The following is a 25709-nucleotide window of genomic DNA, read 5'->3' on the forward strand; positions in this document are numbered from 1 at the left end:
TACATTCACCAATGTAACAAGCCCCCGTCTAGATGTAGCCTGTTCACATCACCTGAGAGTCGCTTATGCTCTTCCCAGTTGGTCCTCTCACATCCCTCAGCCCTACTAGAGACAACCACTTCTCTGATACATTTTTCCAACATAGCCTGTTCTAGAAAATTAAATTATATGCTTCTGGGTAAGGCTCTTTCACTTGGCCTGTTTTTGATGTCCATATTGTTGCGTGTATCTGTAGTTATGTTCTTTCTTAACAGTGGTTTTTTGAATATGGTTGTAAGTACTCAGAGCCCTGAGTTTGCACATAAGGTCTCTGCCAGATAGGAGGACTGCCACTGACCTCACCAAACCATCCAAAGAGGGCCAGGACATTTGGAGGGAGCCAGATGGAAAATCAGGTCAGTTCTCCAGCTAGAAAACAACCAATTCTGTGAATAATCATTGGACTTCATAGGGTTAGCTCTAGAAAACATCACTTTTTCATCTCTTGGGAGGACAACAATGTACCCAATTGTATCTGGCATTTTATACCCCCAGTTGAAGATTCCAGTCTCTGGAACCAAGTTAGAGGGCCATAACTATGTCAGCTCATCCAGAGATGCCCCCTTTCAGAGGTATTATGGGAAGGTGAGTGGGAATGGGGGAACAGGAAGAGAACCCTCCAATGGAAACAATCCTGATTCTCATTTTCATTTGTAGTGAAATGATTGCAATAGTAAGAATTCATTTTTCAAACCTTGAAAAGTTTCATGGCCTGGACACCAAGCCAGTGCTTTGGCTCTTAGCTCAGTCCAGATGTTTTATGCAGTGCAGCCTCTTGAATTGTCCTCTCCTTATGCTGCTGACTGTGAAGAACTTGACAGCTCTACTGATCTAGATCTATGATATTGATGCTGTGTTACAACTTCTAACACTTGCCTCAGTCGTCACAGATGAACAAAGGCATGGGTTCCTGTTCCAGAAGTATTCATCACATTCTTTATAGAAGATCTCCACCCCATTAATTGGCTTTTCTTGTCTGGTTGCCAATAGCTACATTCACTCACTCCCTCTTCTGGAAGCCTCTCCAGAGATGCTTGCTGTTTAGCCAAGTTGTGTTTTAATTCCCCAGGATAAAAGGAGCAGGCAGCCCTCAGGCAGCCCCCAGCCGGCTCCCCCTGGGCTCATTGACCCCCGAGCCTGGGATTAATGCAGGAGCTGGCAGAGTTCCAGCCAAGAATTGAAGGTTGATGTGAATTAGGAAATGGGGAATAAGCTCCTTCTCTTTCCTGGTGCCCCCTCCATTCACCGGTCATTCATTCTTTGTTAAACTTGCCTTGACAGTCATGCTGGTTAAATTATGAGAGTCCTTAAGGAAATGCTAAAACGTTATCTTATAGCTCTAACAAAATAGTGTGTAAAATTTTTAAGACGTTATTTAAAAACAACTGTTTTTTTTTTTCTTTTGACCATGCCTTTTGCTTTGGTGTTTGTGACTAGAGGCTATTCTTTTGTTTTCTCTCAGGTGGCACCTTCAGAAGGTCTTAAAGCTCAAGGGTGGTCAGCAGATTCCCGTGTTTAAGCTCAGCAGGGACACTGGTGATGAAGGAGGACAGGTGATCAAAACGACTCTGCTTTCTCCAAGAGTGGCCTCCCCTCCTCACCGGGTCCCTCCAGGGCCTTGAGCCGGGTGTCCAGCACCAGGGGTGACTGTACATGCTGGCATGTGGTAATTTTGGTATAATGTTAATTTGACCACGGTTATTGCAGGTTTTTAATTTAATAAAAAATGGACATTTTACTATAAGTTTATAAGAATTTATCTGCAAATTCACTGTCTAAAAGCAAAGCACAGAGTAAAAGGAATCAGTGTTAATAAGATGTTTGCTGATTTTTGCTAGTTCTCCTCTTTCTTTCCTGCCTGCTCCCTGCCTCCCCCTCCGGACCCCCATAGTTTTCAGTTCCATCAATGAGAAGGCAAGTCTTACTAGCAGCTCTGAAGAGGTCTGTAACTGTTAACATGAGAATGCCCGACCCTGAATTCATGTTAAGTAGCTTGCGAACATTGTCAATCCCTTTGAAATGCTTTTTGCTTCACTGCTTTCGGTTTATCTTCTTGTTTCTGTTTTAGTTGTCAGCTGTCTGCCTGATGAAGGTTTGCAAAATAACTGCTTTAGTCCAAGCATTTTAGAATCTTAAAAAATATGTAGGTGTACACAGCACATGCAAAACTAACTTGGGAATGGTAGTTCAAAGCTAGTAGGTCCTTATCCTTCTCTGCAACAGCCACGTATTAGAGGAGCACACCTTTAGGTGGTACCTTTTTTATAAGTGAACATTATGAAGCCGACCATCTTCCTCCCCTCTGAGCACCAGAGCTGATGAAAACCAGAAATCTGATACATTTGCTTTGAAAAGGCCAGTATCACCCCCTTATTGTTATCAGGCTTAGTGCAGTTATAATTGCCTACAATAAAGGATGTTCATTAGATCTTTTCCTAAATTAAAAAAAATTTTTGTTAATGTTTATTTTTGAGAGACAAAAATCATACTTTAAATATATAAAGAACATATAAACCATTAAGAGGTACGCTAAAACCGTATTATAAAGAGGTCCAAGAAAAACTTAAAAAAATTTTTTTAATGTTTATTTTAGAGACAGAGCATGAGCGGGGGAGGGGCAGAGAGAGAGAGGGAGACACAGAATCTGAAGCAGGTTCTAGGCTCTGAGCTGTTAGCACAGAGCCCGACATGAGGCTCGAACTCACGAACTGCAAGATCACAACCTGAGCCAAAGTAGGACTCTCAACCGAGCCACCCAGGTTCCCCTTTTTCCTACATTCTTAATATTCTTTGGAGGGAAGACTTTCCAGAAATATTAAGCTTAAATTCAATATAGAGCATGAGGCCTTTGATCATTGGAAGTTATTTCTGTTCTGGAGCTTGTTTCTTTAAAAACAAATATTCTTTGAATAGATTATAGAGTGAAATAGGAGTCTCCCTGAAAGCACTTTTGCAGATAGTACAATCTGAACAATCTTTTAAAGTACAGTAAATCTTTGGTTTGCGAGCATAATTTGTTCCGGAAACATGCTTGTAATCTAAAACACTCATATCAAAGCAAATTTCAAGAGCCATTGGCTCAGTTTTGATCATGTGACATTCACCATCACATACTGCTCATGTTGCAAGACATAGCTCGTTTATCAAGTTATAATTTATTAGAAATGCTTGCTAGTCTTGTGAAACACAGAACTTTTACATGCAATCCAAAGTTTTACTGCAAATGGTAGACTACTGTGCATGTACTTTTGTGCTTTTATTTTTTTAATGTTTATTTCTGAGTAAGAGACAGAGACAGAGGGTGAGGAGGGGAGGGGCAGAAAGAGAAGGAGTCACAGAATCCTAAGCAGGCTCCAGGCTCTGAGCTGTCAGCACAGAGTCCAACACGGGGCTTGAACCCACAAACTGTGAGATCGTGCCCAGAGCCAAAGTCGGACACTTAACTGACTGAGCCACCCAGGCACCCCTGTGCTGCTTTATTCGTGAACAGCTACACAGTTTATTGCATATGTGTTAGTTTACATATTGTTTCATGTTTGATCTCTTTTACTTCCTTTCAGTGTTTGCTTGTTTCTTCTTGCTATTGCCAAATCATAGAAAGCCAGGGCCTGGATGGGCCATCTGTTCTGAAGTAAAAGCAAGTGACAGTTTTTGTTTGTGTAGAATTTGAATTAAGAGGCTTTTCTAACCCAAGTGACAGGAAATAGTATTGTGTCATGAAAAAATCCTTGATTTCTATTTGGAAATCACCATCTTGAGTACTTCTTCCAGTTAAGTTTACTTCCATCCACCTTGGGCAATTGTGAACAGGCTGGGACTTGGCCATTGCAGACAGACATTGTCTTTCATTGCTTTGAGCATAGGAGTGATGTGTATTTGCAGCCCACCACTTCCTATGTATCCAGTAATCACTGTGACTCAGCCGTTGGACTCCCACTACCTTGAAGACATCTTGGATAATGCACATTGTCATCAGAAGAAAAGGCAACTGTTGGCCACAAGCAGAGTTTGAGCAAGTGCCCCCTGCACACCCAGCTCAGGGACTGGAAAAGGGCTTCACTAGAATTGTAAGAATTCCATAAAGACTGTGGAAGAGAGAGCACAGTCAACAAATCAGAAATCACAGCCAACAAATGGTAGTATGACTGCTACATCCTTTACTCTACAGGATGTGGCATGTCTTCCCCTGCAAATTGCCTACCAGCTGGCATGCTGAGTGGGTGGGGAGGGCCCGGGGAGTTAGAGTGTTAGGAACACTGTGCCAGAAGAGTTTCAAGCACTGGTGCTAAAACGATGGAGAAGACTGAGATACTGATTAGGAGGAATCCAGGAGGCAGTCTGGAGGGAGCAGTCATCTGATGGGCCTTGAAATCTAAGATTTCTTTCTCTTTTTTTTTTTGAAATCTAAGATTTCAGACATGATAAGAGAGTGGCCTGCAAATGGAAAGAAAACACACACACACAAAAAGGCCTCAGGAGGAGAAATATGAGCTATGCCCCAGAACGAAGATACCCATTTTGGCCAGGGGACAGGTTAGCTGAAGCCACAGTAAAAGAAAGCCCTGGAAAGGTGAGTTGGCCACCACATGTGCCAGTGTTAGCATTTTGCATGTGGCTTGTGGCCATCATAGATTTGGGAGTAAGCATATGATTGCACAGTTAATGGATGGTTAAGAGACTATGATGATTATGTCCTGACAGGCTGATAGGACTTTTTGATAAATCACACATTTTACTGTCATTGATTCCATTTTTCTAGGATTGGCTTCCTCCTACCTCTCTTCCCTTCAACCATCCCCCCTTCACTGATTTAATAATACCTGATGAGACGTTTTATTACTCCCGGTTTTGGTAAAGTTTTTAACAGTAAAGATGAAGAAGCTGAAATAAAATAAATGTATACAAAACAGCCAGAACTTGACAAAGTGGCCTCCGTCTGCTGGCACAGTGGGAAGGTCAAGGTAATGCTCAATAGGCAGCAGCACAAGGGTTTCCTGAAGTCAGGCAGCCTTAGGCCACTTGACTGTTTGGTTTTCAGTTTGTATGAAAAATATGAAGAAATACTTACCAAGCACCTATCTTACAAGTGAGGCAATGCTTTTACCGCTCGTTGAGATGCTTGGCAAACCTGCTGTATACACAGGAGGCCTGATGGCTGAGGAGGTCAGGGAGGAGGCGGGAGGATGATGGGAAAACCTCTAGGCCCCACCTACAGGATTCTTGCCTCCTTAGTAACCTGTACATCATCCAGGCTTGTTTTTTGGCCAGCGTCGGAGTTGCTCAGGTGAAAGTACATTCAGGAACATGTAGAGAAAAGCTGTGGCATTTTACAATCCAGGGTAGGAAAGGGGGAGATGAAAATATTAAAAACATGCCTCTCAGACATAGGTATGTATCACATATCACATGTGGTATATTAAATGCCCTTTATCATTAAATAATAAGCCTTTGAGGCAGAAATTTTTTCCTCCACCACATAATACTTAGCTTTTTTATTATTATTTTGATATCTGATCTTATTTGTTCTTCTTAGAACAATCTCATTTTTGACAGGACTCAGACTCAGAGATAGAAGCTTTCCGAGAAGACAGCCTCCGTCTCTTGGCAGTCTGTTCCTGGTGTTTTCCTTGGCCTCCTTCATTCTGTTGGCCACCAGTCTGGCATATCCTGCAGCCTCTTGCTTATGTTTCTCAGTGTGCTGCTTCCAAGCAGTATGCCAACGTTTGTGCTGGACGACTGGTGGAGGAACAAGACGCTGAATCTTGAGAGCTTTGGTTCTAGGTTTCTTCCCTTCTTTGTTTAGGGGCTTTCTCACAAAGACTGGCAGACATCATCTTCCTTCAAGCGATTGTAAAGTCTGAGGTTTCTGCTAGCTCTTTTGGGGCCCCGGGCAATGAGGCACTGTAGTGTCAGTGTCTAGGAATATCCTTCTCCCCTTTTCTCACGATGGCCACAGGGAGAACACTGAGGTTGGTCCACAATGCAACCTGAACAGATATGGGCTTTCTCCAGTCCTCCTTGGTTGGTAGCAGGAATGCCCCTTGCTCAGCAGCAGGCGGACACGGCCATGGGTCAGGACACCTGCTTCATGGGGAAGCCTTGTTTGCCGTTGCCACCACTGATTCAGACCACATCACCCTTCCATTCTTCACCTAGTTCATCAGCAGCAACTTCTGTGGCCATTCGCTTCTCAAAAAAGGTATGAAGTTTCCATTCATCGTCCACTTCAATGAGTTTCTAGTAGTCAGCAGCTGGCAAAGAGATGTTCAGCTTCATCCTGAAGCAGCCTACTGCCTCCGAGTCGCCGCAAAAAAGACCTGTAACACTTAGCTTTTAAGTGCAGCTACCATGTGTCAATCACCTTGCAGCCTTAATAAGAAAGTAATTTTGTACTTCCACGTCAGTTTTATAGAGAAACCAATTCCTCCCATGAATGTGGTTGCAGAATCCTAAACACTAGCAAATTGAATCCAGGGACGTATAATAAGTGGTATATTATTTTTCACAAAATATGGTGGTGCCTATATCTTTGCAGTGCCCTCCTCTATGGGAAGATTATATATCCCTGTCTTGTTGAACTCAGGTGTGACCAGGTGGCTTGTTTTGGCCAATTGATTTGTGAGTGGAAGTGATAAGCAAGACTTCTGAGTAAAAGTTTTAAGTGCCAGCCCTTGGTTCTTCATGCCCTCTTTTCTCTCTTCCCAAAATTCAGTAATATTCTAGATGGTAGCTACTCTAGGGACTTCAGTTCTGGAATGAAGATGATATGTGACAGAGCTTACAGCTGACCCACAATGGGACATGTAGCATGGGTGAGAAATAAACCCTTAAAAGCCCCTAAAATTAGGGGCCATTTTTACATCAGCTTAACCTAGCCAATTCTGTAAACAGTGACTAAGATTTATTCCAGGAATGCAAGGTGGTTCAATATAAGGAAATCTATTGATAGAGCTAATCATATTAACAGAGCTAAGGAGGAAAATTATATTTATTTCATTTTTTTTTTTAAGTAGGCCTCATGCCCAGTGTGGAGCCCAACATGGGGCTTGAATTCACGATCCTGAGGGTTAAGACCTGAGCTGAGACCAAAGTTGGACACTTAACCAACTGAGCCCCATGTGATACTTTTATAAAGTCATTTCACAAAAACTCATTAAGTGTTCACATTAAAAACAAATGAGAATTGATAGTTCCTCTCATAAGAGGAGAGTGTGTGCACGTACATGTATTCCCAAAGCGATCATCTTACCCAACTGGAAAACTACTAGAGGTTTTTTTCCATTTAAGTCAGAAACAAGATAAGGATACACTATATCCACTATTATTTAACATTATGCTGTATCCAATATAGTTAGGCAAAAAAAAAAAACAAAACAAAAACAAGAGACCTAAAAATTAGGAAGAGTAAAGCAGTTGCTATTTATGTAGATGGTATCATTATATATCTGCAAAACCCAAAAGAATCTGTGGAAAACTAGAGTATTTAGTAGAGGACATTAATGTTTAGAAACAATCTTGTGCCTGGGTGGCTCAGTCTGTTGGTTGAGCATCCAACTCTTGATTTCAGCTCAGGTCATGATCCCAGGATTGTAGGATTGAGCCCCGCGTCCTGAATGTGGGTGGCTCAGTCTATTGAGCATCTGACTTAGGCTCAGGTCATGATCTTGCGGTTTGTGGGTTTGAGCCCCGTGTCAGGCTCTGTGCTGACTGTTTGGAATCTGGGACCTGCTTCGGAGTCTGTGTCTCCCTCTCTCTGCCCCTATCCCACTCATGCTCTGTCTCTCAAAAATAAATAAACATTAAAAAAAATTAAGATGATCTTTCTCTCTGCTCCGGTCCCCCTCTTGTGCTCTCTTAAATTAAAAGAAAAAAGATAATGGAGAGCAGACCCTATTTACAGTAGCAAACAAACAAACCCAAAATAGTAAAAACTTAGCAAGAAATCTGCAAACTTATATGAGAAGTGCTGAAACACTACTGCAAGATAAAAAAGTAGAAATGGACAAATGAAAGGGCATACCACATTTGTGGATAGCAAGGTTCTCCATCAGAAAGATGCCAGTTCTCCCAGAGTTAAATTTAATGTGATGCCAATAAAAATATCACTAGTGGTTTTTTAAAGTTAGACAAGCTAATGAGTTATAAACCCATTTGGAAGAATAAACAAAGGTAGCCAGGAAATCCTTGCAAAGCAAGAGCAAGGAGGGAGGACTAGACGTTAAAACATATTTGTAAATGAAATAATGAAGTACTGACACATGAAGAGATGATGCTGTGTTGCAGGATAGAGAACACGGAAGTGTATACAGAAATCTGTTTATGATAAAGGCAGCATCTAATTCAGGGGAGGGAGTGGAAGGCCTCTGAAAAATGATGTTGGAAAAAACAGCTATATGCAAAAAGATAGAATTGGATCCATTGCTCAGCATACAATTTCCAGTTAGGTCAAAGATCTAAATGTAAAAATGAAACTATCTAAATACTAGCAAAAATATTGGTAAACTCTTAGAACCTGGAAGTGGAGAAACTTTTCCAACCATGAGTCATCATCTGTAAGTGTTCAGGGAGACTGATAAACTTGACTATATAAAAACAAATTTCTGCATGTCTGGAAATAACAAAAACAAAGCAAAAAGTAAATGACAAACTTGGAAATGATTTACAACGTAAATCACAAAAGTTAATATCCCTGATTTTTAAAGAGAAAAGGTGGAGAAAAACAGTAACCCAGTAGAAAAGTGGCCAAAAGATATTAATGAGTTCACAGAAAAGAAATGCAAGTGAATTTTAAACATTCGGGGGGGGGGGGGAAAAAAAAGGCTCAACTTCATTCTTAGAAAGAATGCAAATTAAAAGAAGATACCATTTTTCTTCAAGCAAATTGGCAATAACACCTAAATTTGAGAACCTACTTTCTTGAAAGGCTGGGAGGAATCAGCCTTTCTTAAATTGCTGGTGGGCACACAGTGATACAACTCCTATAGAGTTGTATAGAGGGGAACTTGACAAGACCTAGAAAAATGTTACATGCCTTTACCCTTCAACCCACCAATCCCATGTCTGAGACTCTGCCAAAGATATGATGGCAAAAATACTAAATGCCATTTAAATAGTATTATTAATGCAATACTATTTGTAATAGCAAAAACTGGAGACAACCCAAATATAACCAAAATATCCATTAATAGAAAACTGATTAAATAAACTTTGAAACCTTTGATACTTTCACATGATTGAAGAGTGTGTGTATAATGCATATTGTATATGCATGTGTGTGTGTATATGTATGTATGTATATATTAGCTCCTATTTTCAAAAAGAAACACTGGGATAATTACTACCTTAGAGAAAGCAAACAAAGGGCCAGGGGATACAGGTAGGGAATAGGGATAGAAACTTTACTTACCTGAATGTATCTTCTTTTGTACTTTTGACTTTGAAACCATGCTGTTTTGTTTTTACATAATTTAAAAATAAAATTAAATCACAATCTTTAAATGTGTGTGTGTGTATACATATACACACACAAATATTAAAACGAGAATCTGTAGTGAGGAAATATTTCTAGTGAGTTTAACAGTTCTGATTCAGCATCTTTGGTAGGATATATCCAAATGGCAAAACGAAACCCCAAGAAATCTTAAATTCCATTCAGTGGGCTAGTGTGAGCATACATGAGCATATACTCATTCACTTACATACACAATTGAGACTTCCTCCTTTCCACAAATGTAACTTTCATCTCCAAGAGAAAGAACTTGGCTCTCATTATCCTAGGTATATTTACTAATTTGCTCAAATCTAGAATATACAGAAAGGAGTTCCAGAATTGCTAACTCTAAAAAACAAAAAAACCCTAATAACTAGAGGGTTTCACATGGTTTTTTTACACTTGTAAAGCCAAATTTTATAAACAGTGAGATGCACAAATATTAAAGTGTACAATTCCATGTATATTTACAAATGCTTGCACTCATGTAATCCATACTCTATGAAGATTGTGATCATTTCCATCCTCAGGGAAAATACCCTCAGGCCCCACTATAGTCGATTTCCTGCTCCTACACTGATCCCAGAGAGAACCATGTATTGATTTTTTTCACATAAACTTTGGTGCTTGAGATTTACTTTAAAAACACTCCACACATCAATGAATCTAGCTCACAAAATTGTGATTGTTGAATGTTATTGGTTGATGAGTGTATGGGCTTTATTTTATCATTTTCTCTACTTATGAGAATTTTTGAAATTGTCAGTTTTTATGTTCAGTAGTATTTCAGTGTTTGTTCAGGGGCAGTCTCCTTTCCTAAGTATTAGTGCCACTCTGTGTTCTTTCATGAATTCTTACCATAAACCATGGGTTTTCAAAGTGAGTGATAAATTAGACAAGTATCATAACATCTCAGGCAAAACACATCCCTTCTCTCCAATATCCACCCAGCCCCTCCCTCCCCACTTTTCTCATAAAGCAAGTGATTTCATCTAAGAGAGGGAATTACGGCAGGAATTTGCTTTAACATCATGTTTATATAAAATATTTGAGACATTAGATCAGCAAGATTTACTCTTAATAGCTCAAAGAAGGAAGCTTTTAATATTAACCATTTTTTAATATCAATATATCCAAACTACTGTCATAAAGCACTATACTTGTTTACCTAAGAATCCCTTATCAAGTTGGGTGGCAGATATCTTACATATGACAGTATTTTAGGTCCCAGTTTCAGTGGCATGATTTAAATGGGGATAAGAAAGATCTAACATAATCCAGGATACTTTAAAAAGAAAACATCTAAGAAAATTACACCACTCTTTGAAAAGGGAACTTAAAGGCCACAAACATCTCAAAGGGGAAGACTGTGTTGTTTTCTGCTTCTATTAAACACATGGGATAAGCAAGACAGCCAAGTTCATACCAAAATTAAAACTGTTAAAACTCCTCTCAGTCCCCAGAAAAGGAACTTGGAAGCAAAGTATAGTGAATTTGAGAGTCATTTGCTGAAATTTTAATATTAAAGACGATCCTAGTTTGTGTTGGGTTTCTTTATCTAGAAACACAAAGAATTCACGGTTTGTGGAGAAAACACAGCAAAAGCTGAAAGCTTTGAGAACACATCAAGGGTTCTGTATAGGAAACATGTTCCGGGCAAGTCCAGGGACCTGGCACACAGATCCATTTGGAGAAGCCCTAGTTATCTAGGACCTCACCTAGGACTGGTGGGAAAGTCTTGTAGGATGATTGTTAGAATCTTGTGTTTTAAACCAGCAAAAAAAGCATTTTTAAAAAGTTAAATCATTTAATTTCTCTTCCATTGTATCATTTGCCACAAAAACGACCCTACCTGTCATCTAAACTATTCCCCACATGAGACTAAAATCTTAAAGGTGTTCCCTGAAAGATATTCATGAGTTCTCACTATTTTTAAGAAGCACAACGAAGGAAAATATCAGATTTGTCCATTGCTATCCAACTGGGGGAAAAAAAAATAACGTTTCTCTAATACATTTAATGTACTTTGTACTAATTTATATCCCAGTTTGTGGGGTCCCCATTGATTTACTTTTTATAGCCCAGGTAGCATCTTTCTTTGCCATTGTACTGATTATACCAGTAAACCATCTCTCAAATTCTCCCATTTTGCAAATGTAAATGTTGGCCACAAGAGCACGGTGCTATCAAGATCAGCACAAATTAATCACAAGCATTATGAAATGTCTGCTTGACTGACGGTACTTTAACAGCATCACCTTTCCACAGATATCGGGAATTGTGGCTTTATAAAAAAAGTTGCTCTTGATGAGTGCAAGAGTTAGTAGATTAGAAGACAAGACTGACTAATTCCTAGTTCTAGTCCTGGCATTGAGAATTCAGTATCTATATTTGCCCGGGTAAAGACCACTACTGAAGATGTAGCTGAAAGAGATGATTATAGTATTCTAACGATCATTGTAAATTTTAGCCAAAGATCTTTTTGTATGATTTTAAAAATTTAGATTTTTAAAACTTTGATTTTACTTTTGTCTTAAGATATGTCATTCCAAGATATCTGTCATTCAAACTTCCCAGCAGTTTGATGATTCCCTTACTCCTCTTGCTACAGCATCCTATGGTTGCAGGGTGTGGGAGCTGATTACAGAATGTGTCCTTAGTGGTGTGCCTGAAGCCAGTGGGAGTGTTATAATGGTTCATCTGTGTTAAACAATACTTAAATACTGCTTCCATTTTACAAATTAAGTCTACACAAAGCCAGTCTAGGACACTTTCAGCAAATTCATTATTCATAACAGAGTAGGAGGGACAAGATGGAGTAGATATGTTTTTCCCTGGAATTCTTCCCGCTAAATACAGCTAAAAGCCCTGGACATAGATAAAATAAACATGAGACACTTCTGAAAGATGAAGAGAAGGAGAATGCAGATTGGCAAAGTACCTCAGTAAGAACACAGTAGTGAGTTCCTTGTGTTTTTTGTTTCTTTGTTTTGTTTTGCTTACATGTCTCAGACTGGGGTGTAAATGGAATGAGCAACCCAGAAACACCAATGAGAGCAGACAACAAAAGCCAAGAACAGCCTGCTCTCTCAAGCCAAAGGACCCGAAAGCGGCAACCTAGAAAGGCAAAGAACTTTTATACAGTAATTGTGGATTCTAGCCAAACACATGGAAAAACCTCAGTCCCACCCTGTCAGCAAAGGCCAAGTGGAGTCTAGACTTCCTCCCTTGCTTGGCTACAGTGAGGTCTCCCCAACCCAGTTCCCTATTGGGGTGGTGGCAGAGAAGGCCTAAGAGAGAGCTGGGACTCTCATCCCTGCCTGATGGTATGCCACCCCCCACCCCTGCCCCGTGGTGTCAGTGGAGGCCACCTGGAGAGCCTACACTTCTCCCCACTCCAGCAGGAATAAGCGCCCAACCCCTTGGTACCACTGGAGCCCACATTCTCCAGTAGGAAGCAGTAATGACATACCTCTATCCCTGCCTCGGTGTCAAGAGAGGCTGAGCAGTGAGCCTGAACCTTCACCTCCACCTGGCAGTAGTGGGGAGGCACTGTATGTACCCCGACTGTGCCCGCCAGTGTGGTGTCAGAGAAGAAGACCTGCTAAAACAGAAGATTTAAATACGATCCAGAGTCTCACTGTACACAAAGTCACACTTTCATACCAAGAACCAGGAAAATCTCAACCTGAAGGAGAAGACGATCAACAGATACCAAGATGGAGATGACACAGATGTTGGAATTATTGGACAAAGCTATTAAAGCAGCCATCAAAAACATTTTAGAAATCGGGGCACCTGGGTGTCTCCATCAGTTAAGGGTCCAATTTTTGATTTTGGCTCAGGTCATGATCTCTCGGTTTGTGAGACAGAACCCCATGTTGGGTTCTGCACTGATAGCATGGAAACTGCTTGGGACTCTCACTCTCTCAAATAAACTTTAAAGGGTCACCTGGGTGGTTCAGTCAGTTAAGCATCTGACTTCGGCTCGGGTCATGATTTCTCAGTTCCTGAGTTCAAGCCTGTGCTGACAGCTCGGAGCCTGGAGCCTACCTTGGATTCTGTGTCTCCCTCTCTCTGTCCCCTCCCCGCTCATGTTCTGTCTCTGTATCAAAAATAAACACTAAAAAATTTTTTTTAAAAACAAAAAAATTTTAGAAATCTTCGTTAAGCAACTATGAACATGCTTGAAACCTGAAAAAACAAAGTCTCAGCAAAGAAATGTAAGAATCAAATGGAAATTTGAAGCTGAAATTAAATAAAAATCTCACTGGAAGGGCTGAACACCAGAGTGGAGAGGAAAAGGGAAAGAATCAGAGACTCAAAGTTAAAACAGAAATGACTCAATGTGAATGGGGATAACAGCCTGAAGGTAGTATCTATGGGTTTGTAACAAAAAGATCTAACATGTCATCAGAGTCCCAGAAAGAGAAGGTGGGGCTGCAGAAGTATTTGAAAAAAAAAAAAAAAAAAAAAAAAAAGGCTGAAAAGTTTCCAAATTTGGCAAAAGACATAAATCTATATATTCAAGAAGCTGAGTGAACCCCAAACAACATAAACTCTAAGAAATCTTGATAAGACAAACTTCTGAAAACTAAAGATAAAAAAGCTTGAAATCATCAAGACAGAAACAACTGCTTGCCAATAAGGGAAAGATAATTGAGATCATAGATTTTTCCTTGGAAACCACAGAGGCCAGGAAAATGCATACAATTTTTCAAGCGCTCTAAGAACTGTCAACTCTGAATATATCTGGTGAAATTAGCCTTCAGGAATTGGGGGGGCGGGGCGGGAAGACATCCTCAGACTCTGGCAAACTAAAATTGTTGCTTGAATAGACCTATGCTGAAAGAAGAAGGACTAAAGGAAGTTTTTAAAACAGAAAAGAATGTTTTTAAAAAAAAGAGAAGTCTTGGAACATCAAGGAACAATGAAAAGAGTGAAGATATGGGTAAATGTAATAGACTCTCCTTCTCCTCTTGAGTTTTCTGAATTGATGGTAGAAACAAGATATATAACATTGTCTGATGTAAGACTTTCCTCAATCTGGGAAAATGTTGACCTCAACTGATTTTTGTGATGAAAACAGTTCTGGATCTTAATTGTGGTGGTGGTTACAGGAATCTACACCTGATAAAGTGGCACAGAACCAGACACATTGTACTACAATTGACTTCCGGGTTTTCATACTGTTTTGTAGTCACCGAAGACATACTGTACTATCTTTGCAATTCCCCGTGTCACCATCTAGGCCCCCAAACCTGGCCTTTACTGTCCAGCTGCTTGTACTAACCTTTCTCTTACATTTTACTGTAAGCTCTCCTTTTCAGCTTTCCCCTTCACTCAAATGAAATCTGAGAACCACCCACCCCCCACCTTCCCAACCCACCCCCACCTCCCCAGATGCAACTGCCTGGACTCTCTGGCCTGCCCAGACCATCCCATTTGAGCTAAACCTGACTCACTCCTGCACAGATGGACCATGGAGTGACCTCTGGAATGAGTACTATCACCTTTTTACCTCATTTTAATACTAAACTCTCCGTCTAAGAAGGAAACTCAGCCTCATTTACAAAGTATACAATGTATGGGCATGCGTGACCTTACGCTTGCCTCTAAATAGGATGACCAGGCTCCCCCAACTAAATATACAACCTAACCCTAAGCAAAAGGAACCCATTCACCCTCTCTCAGGGAGTAACAGCTTTGGAAGCCATTCCCTGGGAACTCTCCTTAGTTGTTGCAAATAAAAGTTTCTTTGTGTGAAAACTCAACCTTATAGTTTCTGACTCATCAAGGAGTGAACTCATGTTGTTTTGGTTCACTCACAAATCTTTACTTCAAAATAGTTTTTAAAGGGTATAGGACAAAGATACTGACTATGCTACTTTGAGAGGGGCAGGGATGAAGTGATAATCCCTCCTCCTGAATAATTTCCAGCTCTCAGAGATTAAACTGATCTCTTCCCAAATATCTTCCTTTATTTTCTGCTGGGTACATTTCTCTCCCAATTTGTTAGAAGGCTGGTTATTTTAACAAGAGATAACTAGAGAGATACTACCAGTAGAAAAATCCATCACAGTTTATTGAAATTAAGATTACATTTTTTTTAAAAGCTTATTTGAGAGAGACAGAGTATGTGAGAGACAGCAGGGGAGGGGGCAGAGAGAGAAGCAGAGAAAATACCTAGCAGGCTCCTTCTGGTCAGCACAGAGCCTGGTCAGCATAGAGCCTGACATGGGGTTGGAACTCATGAACCATGAGATCATGACCTGAGCTGAATGAAATCAAGAGTCAAATGACCTTGAGCGAGAGGTGCTGAATCGACTGAGCCACCCAGGTGCTCTATAACAACATTTTACATTAAGAATGTACTCTGGGTGTGGGCGCCTGGGTGACTTAGTTGGTTAAGCGCATCTTACTCAAGTGAGGCTCACTCTTGATTTCATTCAGCTCAGGTCATGATCTCATGGTTCATGAGTTCCAGACCCATGTTGTCAGGCTCTGCGCTGACCAGGAGAAGCCTATTTGGGATTCTCTCTACCCCGCTCTCTCTGCCCCCCTCTCTCTCAAAATAAAGAAAGAAGAAAAAAGTTACTACTGATAACGTATTTAGGAAAACTAGTTTAGTTTTAGTAAGTAAAACCCATATTTTAATAAAATGCATAAGAAGGAACGCAACCAAAGTTGTAAGATTATTCTGCCACGTGAAAGAAACTGGTTTCTGAAGGACTGTATCAATATTGGCTTTAAATAGGAAATATCCCATATTTCAAATACATTTAGGTTACAACAGCCTGGGAGTTGGCAAACTTTTTCTTAAAGGGCCTGATAGTAACTATTTTAGGCCCTAAGATTTCTGTTGAAACTGCTCAACCCTACAGCTTTAGTACGAAAGCAGCCACAGCTAAACATAAATGAATGGTCAGGCTGTGTTCCAATAAAACCTCATTTAACAAACAGGCAACAAGGGCCATAGAATGCTAACCTCTGCACTAGCCTGAGCTCAGGTTACTCATTCTCCAGTTATTAAAAAAAAATCCATACATAACCAAGTTACACACAACTGATTTTTAAAAATTGAGTTATGGACCCGAGCTAAAATGTAGCCAAAGGTAAAATGAATAAACATAGGTAAATGTAAATGAGAGAAAGGAAGGAAATGAAGCCAGAGTACAATCCATAGGTAAAAGCCCTTCCCTAGCAGTCAGGAGGTAGACTCATTGTTATTTAAATAAGTTCTAACATAGGTCTAAGCACAAGGAGTTAAAAATGACCACTGGAAGATAAAGTATCAAAAACACAAAAAAGGTAAAAGCAGAGTCCAAAACCATAGCATCAAGCAACAAAATATAGAGCTAAAGGATGTGCAAGATCTCTATGTTAAAAAATACAAAACAATGCTGAGAAAAATTAAATATAGTAACTTGTTCTGAGTGTTCTGCAAGACCAATAAACATTTCTAATAAATTTTAACTTGATAAACAAGCGATATCTTGCAATACGAGTAGCACGTGACACCAAAAGTCACATGATCACAACCGAGCCAATGGTTCTTGAAATTCTCTTGATATAGAAGTGCTTTGGATTACAAGCATGTTTCCAGAATGACTAATGCTCATAAACCATGGTTTTACTGTAAATGGAAACATATACTGTGCTTATGGAGTGGAAGATTCTGTTAAAATATCAAACTGATCAACAGATTTAATCAATGTCAGTCAAAATCCTATGAGGCTTTTTTTTGGTGGTGGTGGGGGGCAGTAATTTTGGTAGAAATTGCCAAGCCAACTCTAAAATTTATTTGAAATTGCAAAGGACCTGGAATCAACAGCAGTTTTGAAAAAGAAGGAATTGGAAGTCCTATTTTGACATCAAGACAAAGCTCTGACAAAAGTATAAGCAAATAAATGGAAAGGAAGAGCATCCAGAAGTAGATCCACAGAAATGACCTTAGATAAGCACAGTGCAACAATTCAATGGGGGAAGGAAAATCTCTGACAAATGGTGCTGGAATGATTGAATATTCAAAGATACTTGACACCTACCTAAAAGCCTCTGTCCCCACACACAAGTATAGTTCAAAGTGAATCACGGACCTAACGTAATAGCCCTAACTATTAAAGTTAAAAAAAAAAAAAAAAAAAAAGATCTTCATGACTTTGGGGTAAGGACTTCTTAGAAAGGATACAGAAAGTATTAGCCATAAAGCAAAAAGTGATAACTGGACTTCATCAAAATGAAAACCACCTTCTTCTGAAAAGGCATTGTTGAGAAAATGGATAAGCCAGAGTGGGAAAAAAATATTTAATACATAAATCTGACAAATGACTTGTATCCAGAATATATAAAGGACTATCACAACTGTTAAATTAAAAAGGAGAAAAAAGGACAAAAGAATGGTTCAATAAGCACATGAAGTAGTGTTCCTCATTAGTCACCAGAGAAATGCAAATTTAGCCAGTGGCCAATACCACTGCCCACCCACAAAGATGGCTAAAATGAAGACGATGGCCAACACTAGATCCTGGCAAGAAGGTGAAGCAGCCAGGACTCAGGTATTGCTGACAGGAATGGAAAATGGGGCAATCACCTGGGGAGGCCGTTCTTCAGCTTCTTAAAAAGTTCAGTAACCATCTATCCTATGACCTAGCATCCTATGCCTATTTAACTGGGGATAAATGACAATGTGTCCACAAAAATTCTTGGACAAGAATATAGAAAGCATCTTTATTCAGAATAACCAAAACCTGAAACAGCTGAGGGATCCATGAACAGAGGTGTGGACACATAAACTGTGGTATATTCAGAGTATGACACTGCAGTAGAAAAAAACAAACTACTATGGCACCTGGGTGACTCAGTCGGTTGAGTGTCTGACTCTAGATTTCAGCTCAGGTCATGATTTCATGGTTCAGGAGTTTGAGCCCCACATTGGGCTCTGCACTAACAGCGCGGAGCCTGCTTGGGATTCTCCCTCTGCTCATCTCCTGCTCATGCTCTCCCTTTCTCAAAATAAACACACACACACACACACACAAAGAGGAACAAACTACTGATGTAAGCCCCAACATGGAGGCATCTCAAAAACATCATGCTGAGGGAAAGCCAGACACCAAAGAGCAAAGAGCACATTCCATATGATTCAATCCATGTGAATCTGAAGATAAGTCAAACTATAACAATAGAGTAAGAGCGGGGTTATAGGGTACACATGGCAAGCCTGATGCAGTCTAGTGTAGATTTAGATCTACACATTTCCTTATTTGCAAATTATATCCCCACTTCCCACAATAAAACAACAGTTAAGAGTAGGCCCCTAAAGATTAAGAGTTTTCATCTAGTTTTTTAAATTATTCAACAACCTGAAGGTACTAGGTGGTAAATGACTTTGAATGATTTTGACTGTTTTTAGTTTCATCAGTGCAATTCAAATTCCTACAAGTGTGAGCTTAAAATATATTTAAAGATTAGTTTGTTAGTACCCTGAATATTGACCTTTCCCCCTATATAAAACAATCTATGTTGATGCCATGGATCGATCTTGCTTTAGGCCTCCATGAACTGAGCTGTATACAACCCCATTACGTTACTAGGACTGTTATTCACCTCTTGCCCAACATTCTCTAAGTAACCTTTATGACTTTTTCTCTAGTAAATTTTCTTCCAAACTGAGGTCAGTTGTAAAAGTTTAAGAGTTTGTGGTGTTTCTTAATTAGCATCCAACCACTGGACAGTGGCATTTTGCTCTTACTTTTCATGTGAAAACCACAAAACAGCATTAAAACACAATTTCCCAATTGACTAAAACCACATATACATTTTGCATATTTCACAAACTTCTCATCAAGCTAAATTATTAGTGAATTTTATTATAATTAAAACTGGACTTATAAATTCTATGACTAAATTCAATAATACTGTTTAGTTCTTTGTAAACTTGTTAAAAGAAAAAATTACCAGTATTAGGTAAGTATAAAGCTAGTTGGTTAGTCATTAATGGAAAGATTTTTATTTGGCCCAATTTTGTGAAGACTCTTCATGCTCTATTTATATCATATAAAACAAAAAATTCAGTATACTTTTACAAGTATAAATGCTTCTAAAAAAAAGGCACTGTACAACTCTGAATTCAAGGTACAAAAGCAAGTAGGGATATCAGCACACTGCAATCAGCTAAGTGGTCAGCTAAAGGAAAACAAATACAGCAACTGTAGTAAATGTATTTATTTTGAATGTAATATAAAATGGCTTGGAAAAAGTCTAAATGTTATCCGAATGATTCTGATTTTAAAACTGGACAAATATATCAAGTATAAAAATATGTCATTCAATAGTGGGTATTCTCACCTCCCTCCTATTTTTGTCAGAGAGACATTTACAAAAATTTGTCTCAAATTGTGTCTTATTTCTTCCAAGACTTACCTGAGGCTTAACCAAAGCTTTCACCGAAAACCCTGCCACTATGGCAGAATTTCCTCTTCCTCCTTCTAGAACTTATTTAGAAACTGTGTAAATAAAGCCAATTTAATGAGAAAATAGTACAACCTGATGTATGGAACTGCCTCAGCAATCTCATCTGCTGGTGCCCCTGCACCTGCCCAGCAGGGCTGGGTGTGACTACAGACCACGGGGTAAATGTGTAACACTGAACTCCGCACACACCTGAAACGGGTGGTGAGGTGCTGCCACTGTCAGGATGTGACATCTGAGAACCCATGCTAGGAAGAGAGCATGATGTGACTTCCAAAGAGCAGCCTGCAAAGGGACTGGTCTGAATTGTACACAGTATAGGGCACAGTGCACAGCACAAGCCTGGCGTGTGCACAAAGTACACGCGGGAAAGACCAACTGCATTCATGAGCATCTAACACCCTGAGCCTAGCGAAAGATAAATAAGGACACTACTAAGACTTTGTGTGAAAAAGAGATTTAGTTGCTTCAAGTTACACAGTGTACACTTTTACATTTCCATTAAAAAAATTTTTTTTAGTGTTTATTTATTTTTGAGAGACATGGCACGAGTGGGGGAGGGGCAGAGAGAGAGGGAGGCACAGAATGTGAAGCAGGCTCTGAGCTGTCAGCACACAGCCCGATGCGGGGCTCAAACCCACAAGCTGTGAGATCATGACCTGAGCCGAAGTCGGACGCTCAGCCGACTGAACCACCCATGCGCCCCTACATTTCCATGTTTTTAAATAAGAATTTACTATTCACTGTGGGGCCTACTTACAATTGAAGTGTTCAATCCCAATCAAATTACATTCTACTGAGTATATTTTTATAAATATTTAGGGAACAAGGCTTCCTCCCTAATGACAAAGTATCCAATGTCAAAATTTTTATGAACAAAATAAAAGTTTATAAATATTTTGGCATTTTAGAACTTTTCCTAATACAATCTGAGGTCTAATAAACTCAACAGAAATAGAGATTCGATGGCCAAGATGAATATGCTTCCAGTCTTACCCCTCTCTGGGGTATTTTGTTAACAAAAACAATACAACAGCGTCTTTGCATTGACCAAAGCAACCATCATGTTGATCAGATCACACTGACACTTGCAAGTGACCAAAATTAGGTGATAAGCATGTGAGGTGGTGGCAGGGAACAGCCTTATGAAAGGGGTAAATATGTAAGGTGTGAGGAGGGAAACAGCGGAGAAGCCAACGCTGGTTTAATATTACAGGATTACTTAACCTACCTTGACCTTAAAACCAGAATAATGGGAGGTGAAAAATCAACACCACTCTTATTAGTGACGTTGAAGAGAAAAAAAAAATGAGCAAAGGTTTTCACTGATAGGTTATAAGCATTAGGCAAAAACAAAGACAAAAGAAGTCAAATCAAGTCGATACAAAGCAGTAACAAAATATAAAAATAAGACATTATTAAACTATCATGGATGTTATTCTAGGTCTCAAAATTTGAAAGATACCTAATTAAAATCTTACTCCTCCAAAAAAATCCAAAGTGAAAAAGTATCAATTTTAGTAAAGATATCAATACATATATGCATATATAGATACACAAGAATAATGCAAATAGATTTACAAAGATGTTAATTTGGCACTTTTACTTGGATTTTTAAAGAAAGTAAATACAGATTATCTTTGCATAACAAATTTTCATTCTGGAGAAATAGGATTTAGAAATAAAAGGTTCAAACATCTCCCTTCTTAAAAATAACATTGACACAGATAACTTTACCCGTTAAAACTCCTGGTTGGCAACTTTATAAATCTGTCTTGATATATCTAAATCCACAAGTTTGACAAAGTAATTTTAGTTTTTTTTCTATCAGTGATACCTGGTTTGTCCACTTTCAGTACATGTACCATTTGGCCAGAAGTCCATAAATAATATTAATGTTTTCAATGTAGAAATCTTAAAGTTCTAAAGGGAAGTACTGCTCAGTAGATAAATTCTCCTGGAATTTCTTGTAGCAAAGGTTCCTCAAATTTAAATCGTTTGGAAATGGCCTTTTGCTCCATTTTCTCTTTTTCAGACTGTCTGCATTGTCCTAAAGTATATGAAGTAAATACAATTAACTCCTCTGTTACAACTGATTCCTCGGTTTCTGGTTTCTGAGTATCTGAATTAATTTCAGGCACAGAATCACCTTCTTGGAGTGCATTTGCTTCTTCTAATGTCCCTTTCACCTTGAAAGAAGGATCCTGAATACTGCTCTCTGTCAACCACGGATGTTTTAGACATTCTTCAGCTGTGGCTCGATGTCTATAAAAAGATACACATTTCACACTTAAGTAGTTTAAAACTTCAATTATAAACTGGAGCATAAGAGAGGTGCCTGGGTGGCTCAATTGGTGCAGCATGAGACTCTTGATCTCAAGGTTGTGAGTTCAAGCCCCATATTCGGTGTAGAGATTACTTAAAAAAAAAATAAAATCTTAAAAAAAAGTGAATGAATAAATAAATCTATAAATCAACCAATTTAATAAAATCAGAACATAAGGTAGATTTATTGTATTATATTTTGGGAGTTATGAAGAGTTAACAAGAATCTTATTGTGATTCCTGGATAAGACTGGAAGTTTTGGTGTTTATGTGCAATGCCATTCCCACAATCATGAAAAATATTTTAAGTTAAATGTCTCTGAAAAGTCCTTTTGGAAGACCAAACACAGCAGAGGATATCTGTTATACTGAGAGGCAGCTTACATTTTCTAGAGACATTCTCATTTTTTTAAAAAATGTTTATTCATTTTTTGAGAGAGACAGAAAGAGCACTAGAAGGGGAGGGCCAGAGAGAGAGAGGGAGACACAGAATCCGAAGCAGGCTCCAGGCTCTGAGCTGTCAGCACAGAATCTGACACATGGCTCAAACCCACAAACTGTGAGATTGTGACATGAGCCGAAGTCCGACGCTTAACCAACTGAGCCACCCAGGCACTCCGAAACATTCTCAGTTTTGACACTTTTTCTTTCAATAGGTATAATAAGCTCAAGGTCTTATCTAGCTTAATGTCTACACTTTTGTGTTTCAGTTTAACCTGCTTTTTTCAGGGCATATCACTCAAAAATTGACAAAGATCAATATTAACTAATACTTACTCAGGTTTCTTAACTAAAAGCGTCTTAATGAAGTTAATAGCAGACTCAGACACAACATCAAATTCTTCCTCAGAATAGCTTAAGTTCATCTGAGAGATGTTTAGGAACGTTTCTTGTTTATCATCACCTAAGAAAGGCGATACTCCCGTAAGCATGACATATGTTAACACTCCAATGCTCCTAAATCAGAATGAAAATGTAAGAAAAATTAGTGATGTATTCATTTCTTGAAACTAATTTGATCAATTTTTTCATAAATAGCTCTTACCACATATCTGTTGCCATGCTGATAGGATCATAACTAAGAATTTCAGGAGCTAGTATCAGAAACAGAAGAAAACATTTAGGTGTGTGAAAAAAATTCCTAATTTGCTTTTCGAGATAAAAGTTTTTTTTTTTTTAAAAACCCACCAGAAATTCTAAGACACTATTCAAGATTTGGGCTAAAATAAGTTAACATTATATATATTATGTAAATTAATCTGAATTATTATAAAGTCTAACTAGATATAATTAACTTATTTTTCACATCTGCACCCTCCATTGTTGGGTCTTAATATTTTTAAAATATCTGAATGCATAAATACTGTAATAGAAACTGACAACTGACACCTTTCTCTTCCCATATCCTCTATAATCATGCATTGTATCTAACAGATTACTATTTTCAAATCTTTCTCAATGCATCTGTGACTCTCCTTCCCTACCTCCCACCCTAGTCCAGGGTACTTTCCCCTCCTGACTTCCCCATTCATTCCACATGCCTGATCTATTTTCCATGCTGTAGCTTTAAAAGGTCTACCCACTGACAAAAAGTCAGCCAACAAAGTTAAAAAAAAAAAAAAAAAAAAAGAAAGAAAAAAAAAAAAAAGAGCCCTGGGCATTCTCAGATGACATGCATCACACACAAAGACAACAAAGTTGCCTCTGTGGAGTTTGTAAAAAACAAGTTTGCTTTGATAATATTTAATTAAACTGCTGTCACACATACAGTAATAGAAAGACATTCGCAAATGTTTAAAAACTTAGGAGAGGTTTATGAAAATCCTCCTTTAAAGAAAAACCTACTCATTGATACAATCCAGTCAACCAAAAGATGATTTTTTTTCAAAAATATGCAAATAGGAAGAAAAGATAGGCAATCAAGTACTGGATCCATTTAAAAACAGATCAAAGACTAAACAACTGTTGTAATTATGATTTAAAAAAAGGGGGGAATGAAGATGTTCCAATTCTAGGAAAAGACAAAACACTCAAGTCACATATTCATTACTGGTTGGGGACAACCTTCTCCCCTCGTCCCCTGAATATGAGGAATGACAGGTTGGGAGAAAATGTTAAGTAGGTTAAATTTCCTCAACTTCTACTTCTGAAACTGACTTGTGAAACAGAAGCTACAAGTATTATTTAAAAGTTTTACTTTATCAGTAAAACAATTTTTAATAGTTCAAATTTAAAAGTTTTAAAAGAAACTGCTAGGAAATTTAAAATGAAATGCATAGCATCCAAATTACTGGAGGGGAAAAAGTAAAATAAGAGCCCATAGAGCAAAAGATGGTGGGAAGACCATATGATTTCACTCATTTGTGGAATTTAAGAAACAAAACAGATGAACATAGGGGAAGGGAAGGAAAAATAAAATAAGATAAAAACAGAGGGAGGCAAACCATAAAACAGACTCTTAACTACAGAGAACAAACTGAGGGTTGCTGGATGGGAGGTGGGCAGGGAGCTGGGGGGCGGGGGATGAGCTAAAAGGCTGATAGGCATTAAGGAGGGCACTTGTGATGAGCACTGGGTGTTGTATACAAGTGATGAATTACTAAATTCTACTCCTGAAACTAAGATTATTAGTATGTTAACTAACTAGAATTTAAATAAAAACTTGAAACATTAAAAAAAGATGGTGGGAAGAGGGGCAGGAAATAAAAACAGCTTCCTTTTTTGTGATTATATGCTGAACACTGATATAAGAGCTTGGTATAGCAAATCCAATAAGGCAGTATTATTATGGCCCCATGTTATGGACAGAGGAATGTGAGGTACAGAGATTTCAGTACTGAGGTCACATACACAGCCAGTAGATAGCATACCGTTCCCAGGCAGGTGATACTGTGTAGAAAACAAGGTGGGAGTCTTACACTCATCGCTAAAAGTCCATGAAAGAAAGAGGAGAGGCCCCCTTGTTTTTCTCTATTATATACTTTTGAACCATTTAATTGGGATTAGTTGTTTGGGACTGCATTTGTATTACTTTTATAATAAAGATACTTCTATTTTTTGGAGGGAAAAAAAGCTCTCTTGGTAGAAAATTTAGAATTTACCAAAGAACAGAAAGCATAAAAGAAAACAAAACTCATTCAGGGCAATAATTACTATAAGATTCTCAGCTCACAACCCTTCATTCTAGTCTATAATGCTCTAAACTGGCCGAAATATCTGGACTACCTCTTTCCCAGATGAAGCCCTATTAAGCCACATTCTTAAACCTTACTTTGTGGTCATGACACTTGCTGAAATTTAAGTATTCTAGCCACAAAGAATACATCAACATTTTCAAGGTTGTTTCTCTGCCTGTGATATCATTTATTACCTAACTAAAGAT

The 25709-nt window shown here is 38.7% G+C and overlaps 2 protein-coding genes across 16 annotated transcripts in view; one reads left to right on the top strand and one right to left on the bottom strand.

Moving 5' to 3' along the window:
- LOC101088997 (cytochrome c oxidase assembly factor 1 homolog) overlaps window positions 1–1777 on the top strand; it is a 39031-nt gene extending 37254 nt beyond the window's left edge. For 8 of the 12 annotated variants that reach the window (XM_045052181.1, XM_045052182.1, XM_045052180.1 and 5 more), the window contains 3 exons: window positions 255–395; window positions 535–624; window positions 1502–1777. Coding sequence is in view for 4 of the 12 variants with exons in the window: in XM_045052186.1 (XP_044908121.1) it covers window positions 255–265 (11 nt within the window). In the remaining 8 variants the exon portion in view is untranslated. The remainder of the gene's footprint in view (window positions 1–254; window positions 396–534; window positions 625–1501) is intronic. The other 4 variants (XM_045052184.1, XM_023250192.2, XM_045052179.1 and 1 more) reach the window with 3 other exon arrangements.
- Window positions 1778–21590: 19813 nt separating this feature from the next.
- STK17A (serine/threonine kinase 17a) overlaps window positions 21591–25709 on the bottom strand; it is a 39139-nt gene continuing 35020 nt past the window's right edge. The window contains exons 5-8 of one of the 4 annotated variants that reach the window (XM_045052188.1): window positions 23373–23421; window positions 23105–23284; window positions 22152–22291; window positions 21591–22052 (exon numbers count right to left, since the gene is read on the bottom strand). In XM_045052188.1, coding sequence (XP_044908123.1) covers window positions 21943–22052; window positions 22152–22291; window positions 23105–23284; window positions 23373–23421 — 479 coding nt within the window. In that variant the 3' untranslated portion in view covers window positions 21591–21942. Of the gene's footprint in view, window positions 22292–23104; window positions 23285–23372; window positions 23422–25709 lie in introns of all 4 variants that reach the window. The other 3 variants (XM_023250194.2, XM_045052187.1, XM_023250193.2) reach the window with 3 other exon arrangements.

Source organism: Felis catus, chromosome A2 (assembly GCF_018350175.1).
Source record: "Felis catus isolate Fca126 chromosome A2, F.catus_Fca126_mat1.0, whole genome shotgun sequence".
NCBI classification, from domain to species: Eukaryota; Metazoa; Chordata; class Mammalia; order Carnivora; family Felidae; genus Felis; species Felis catus.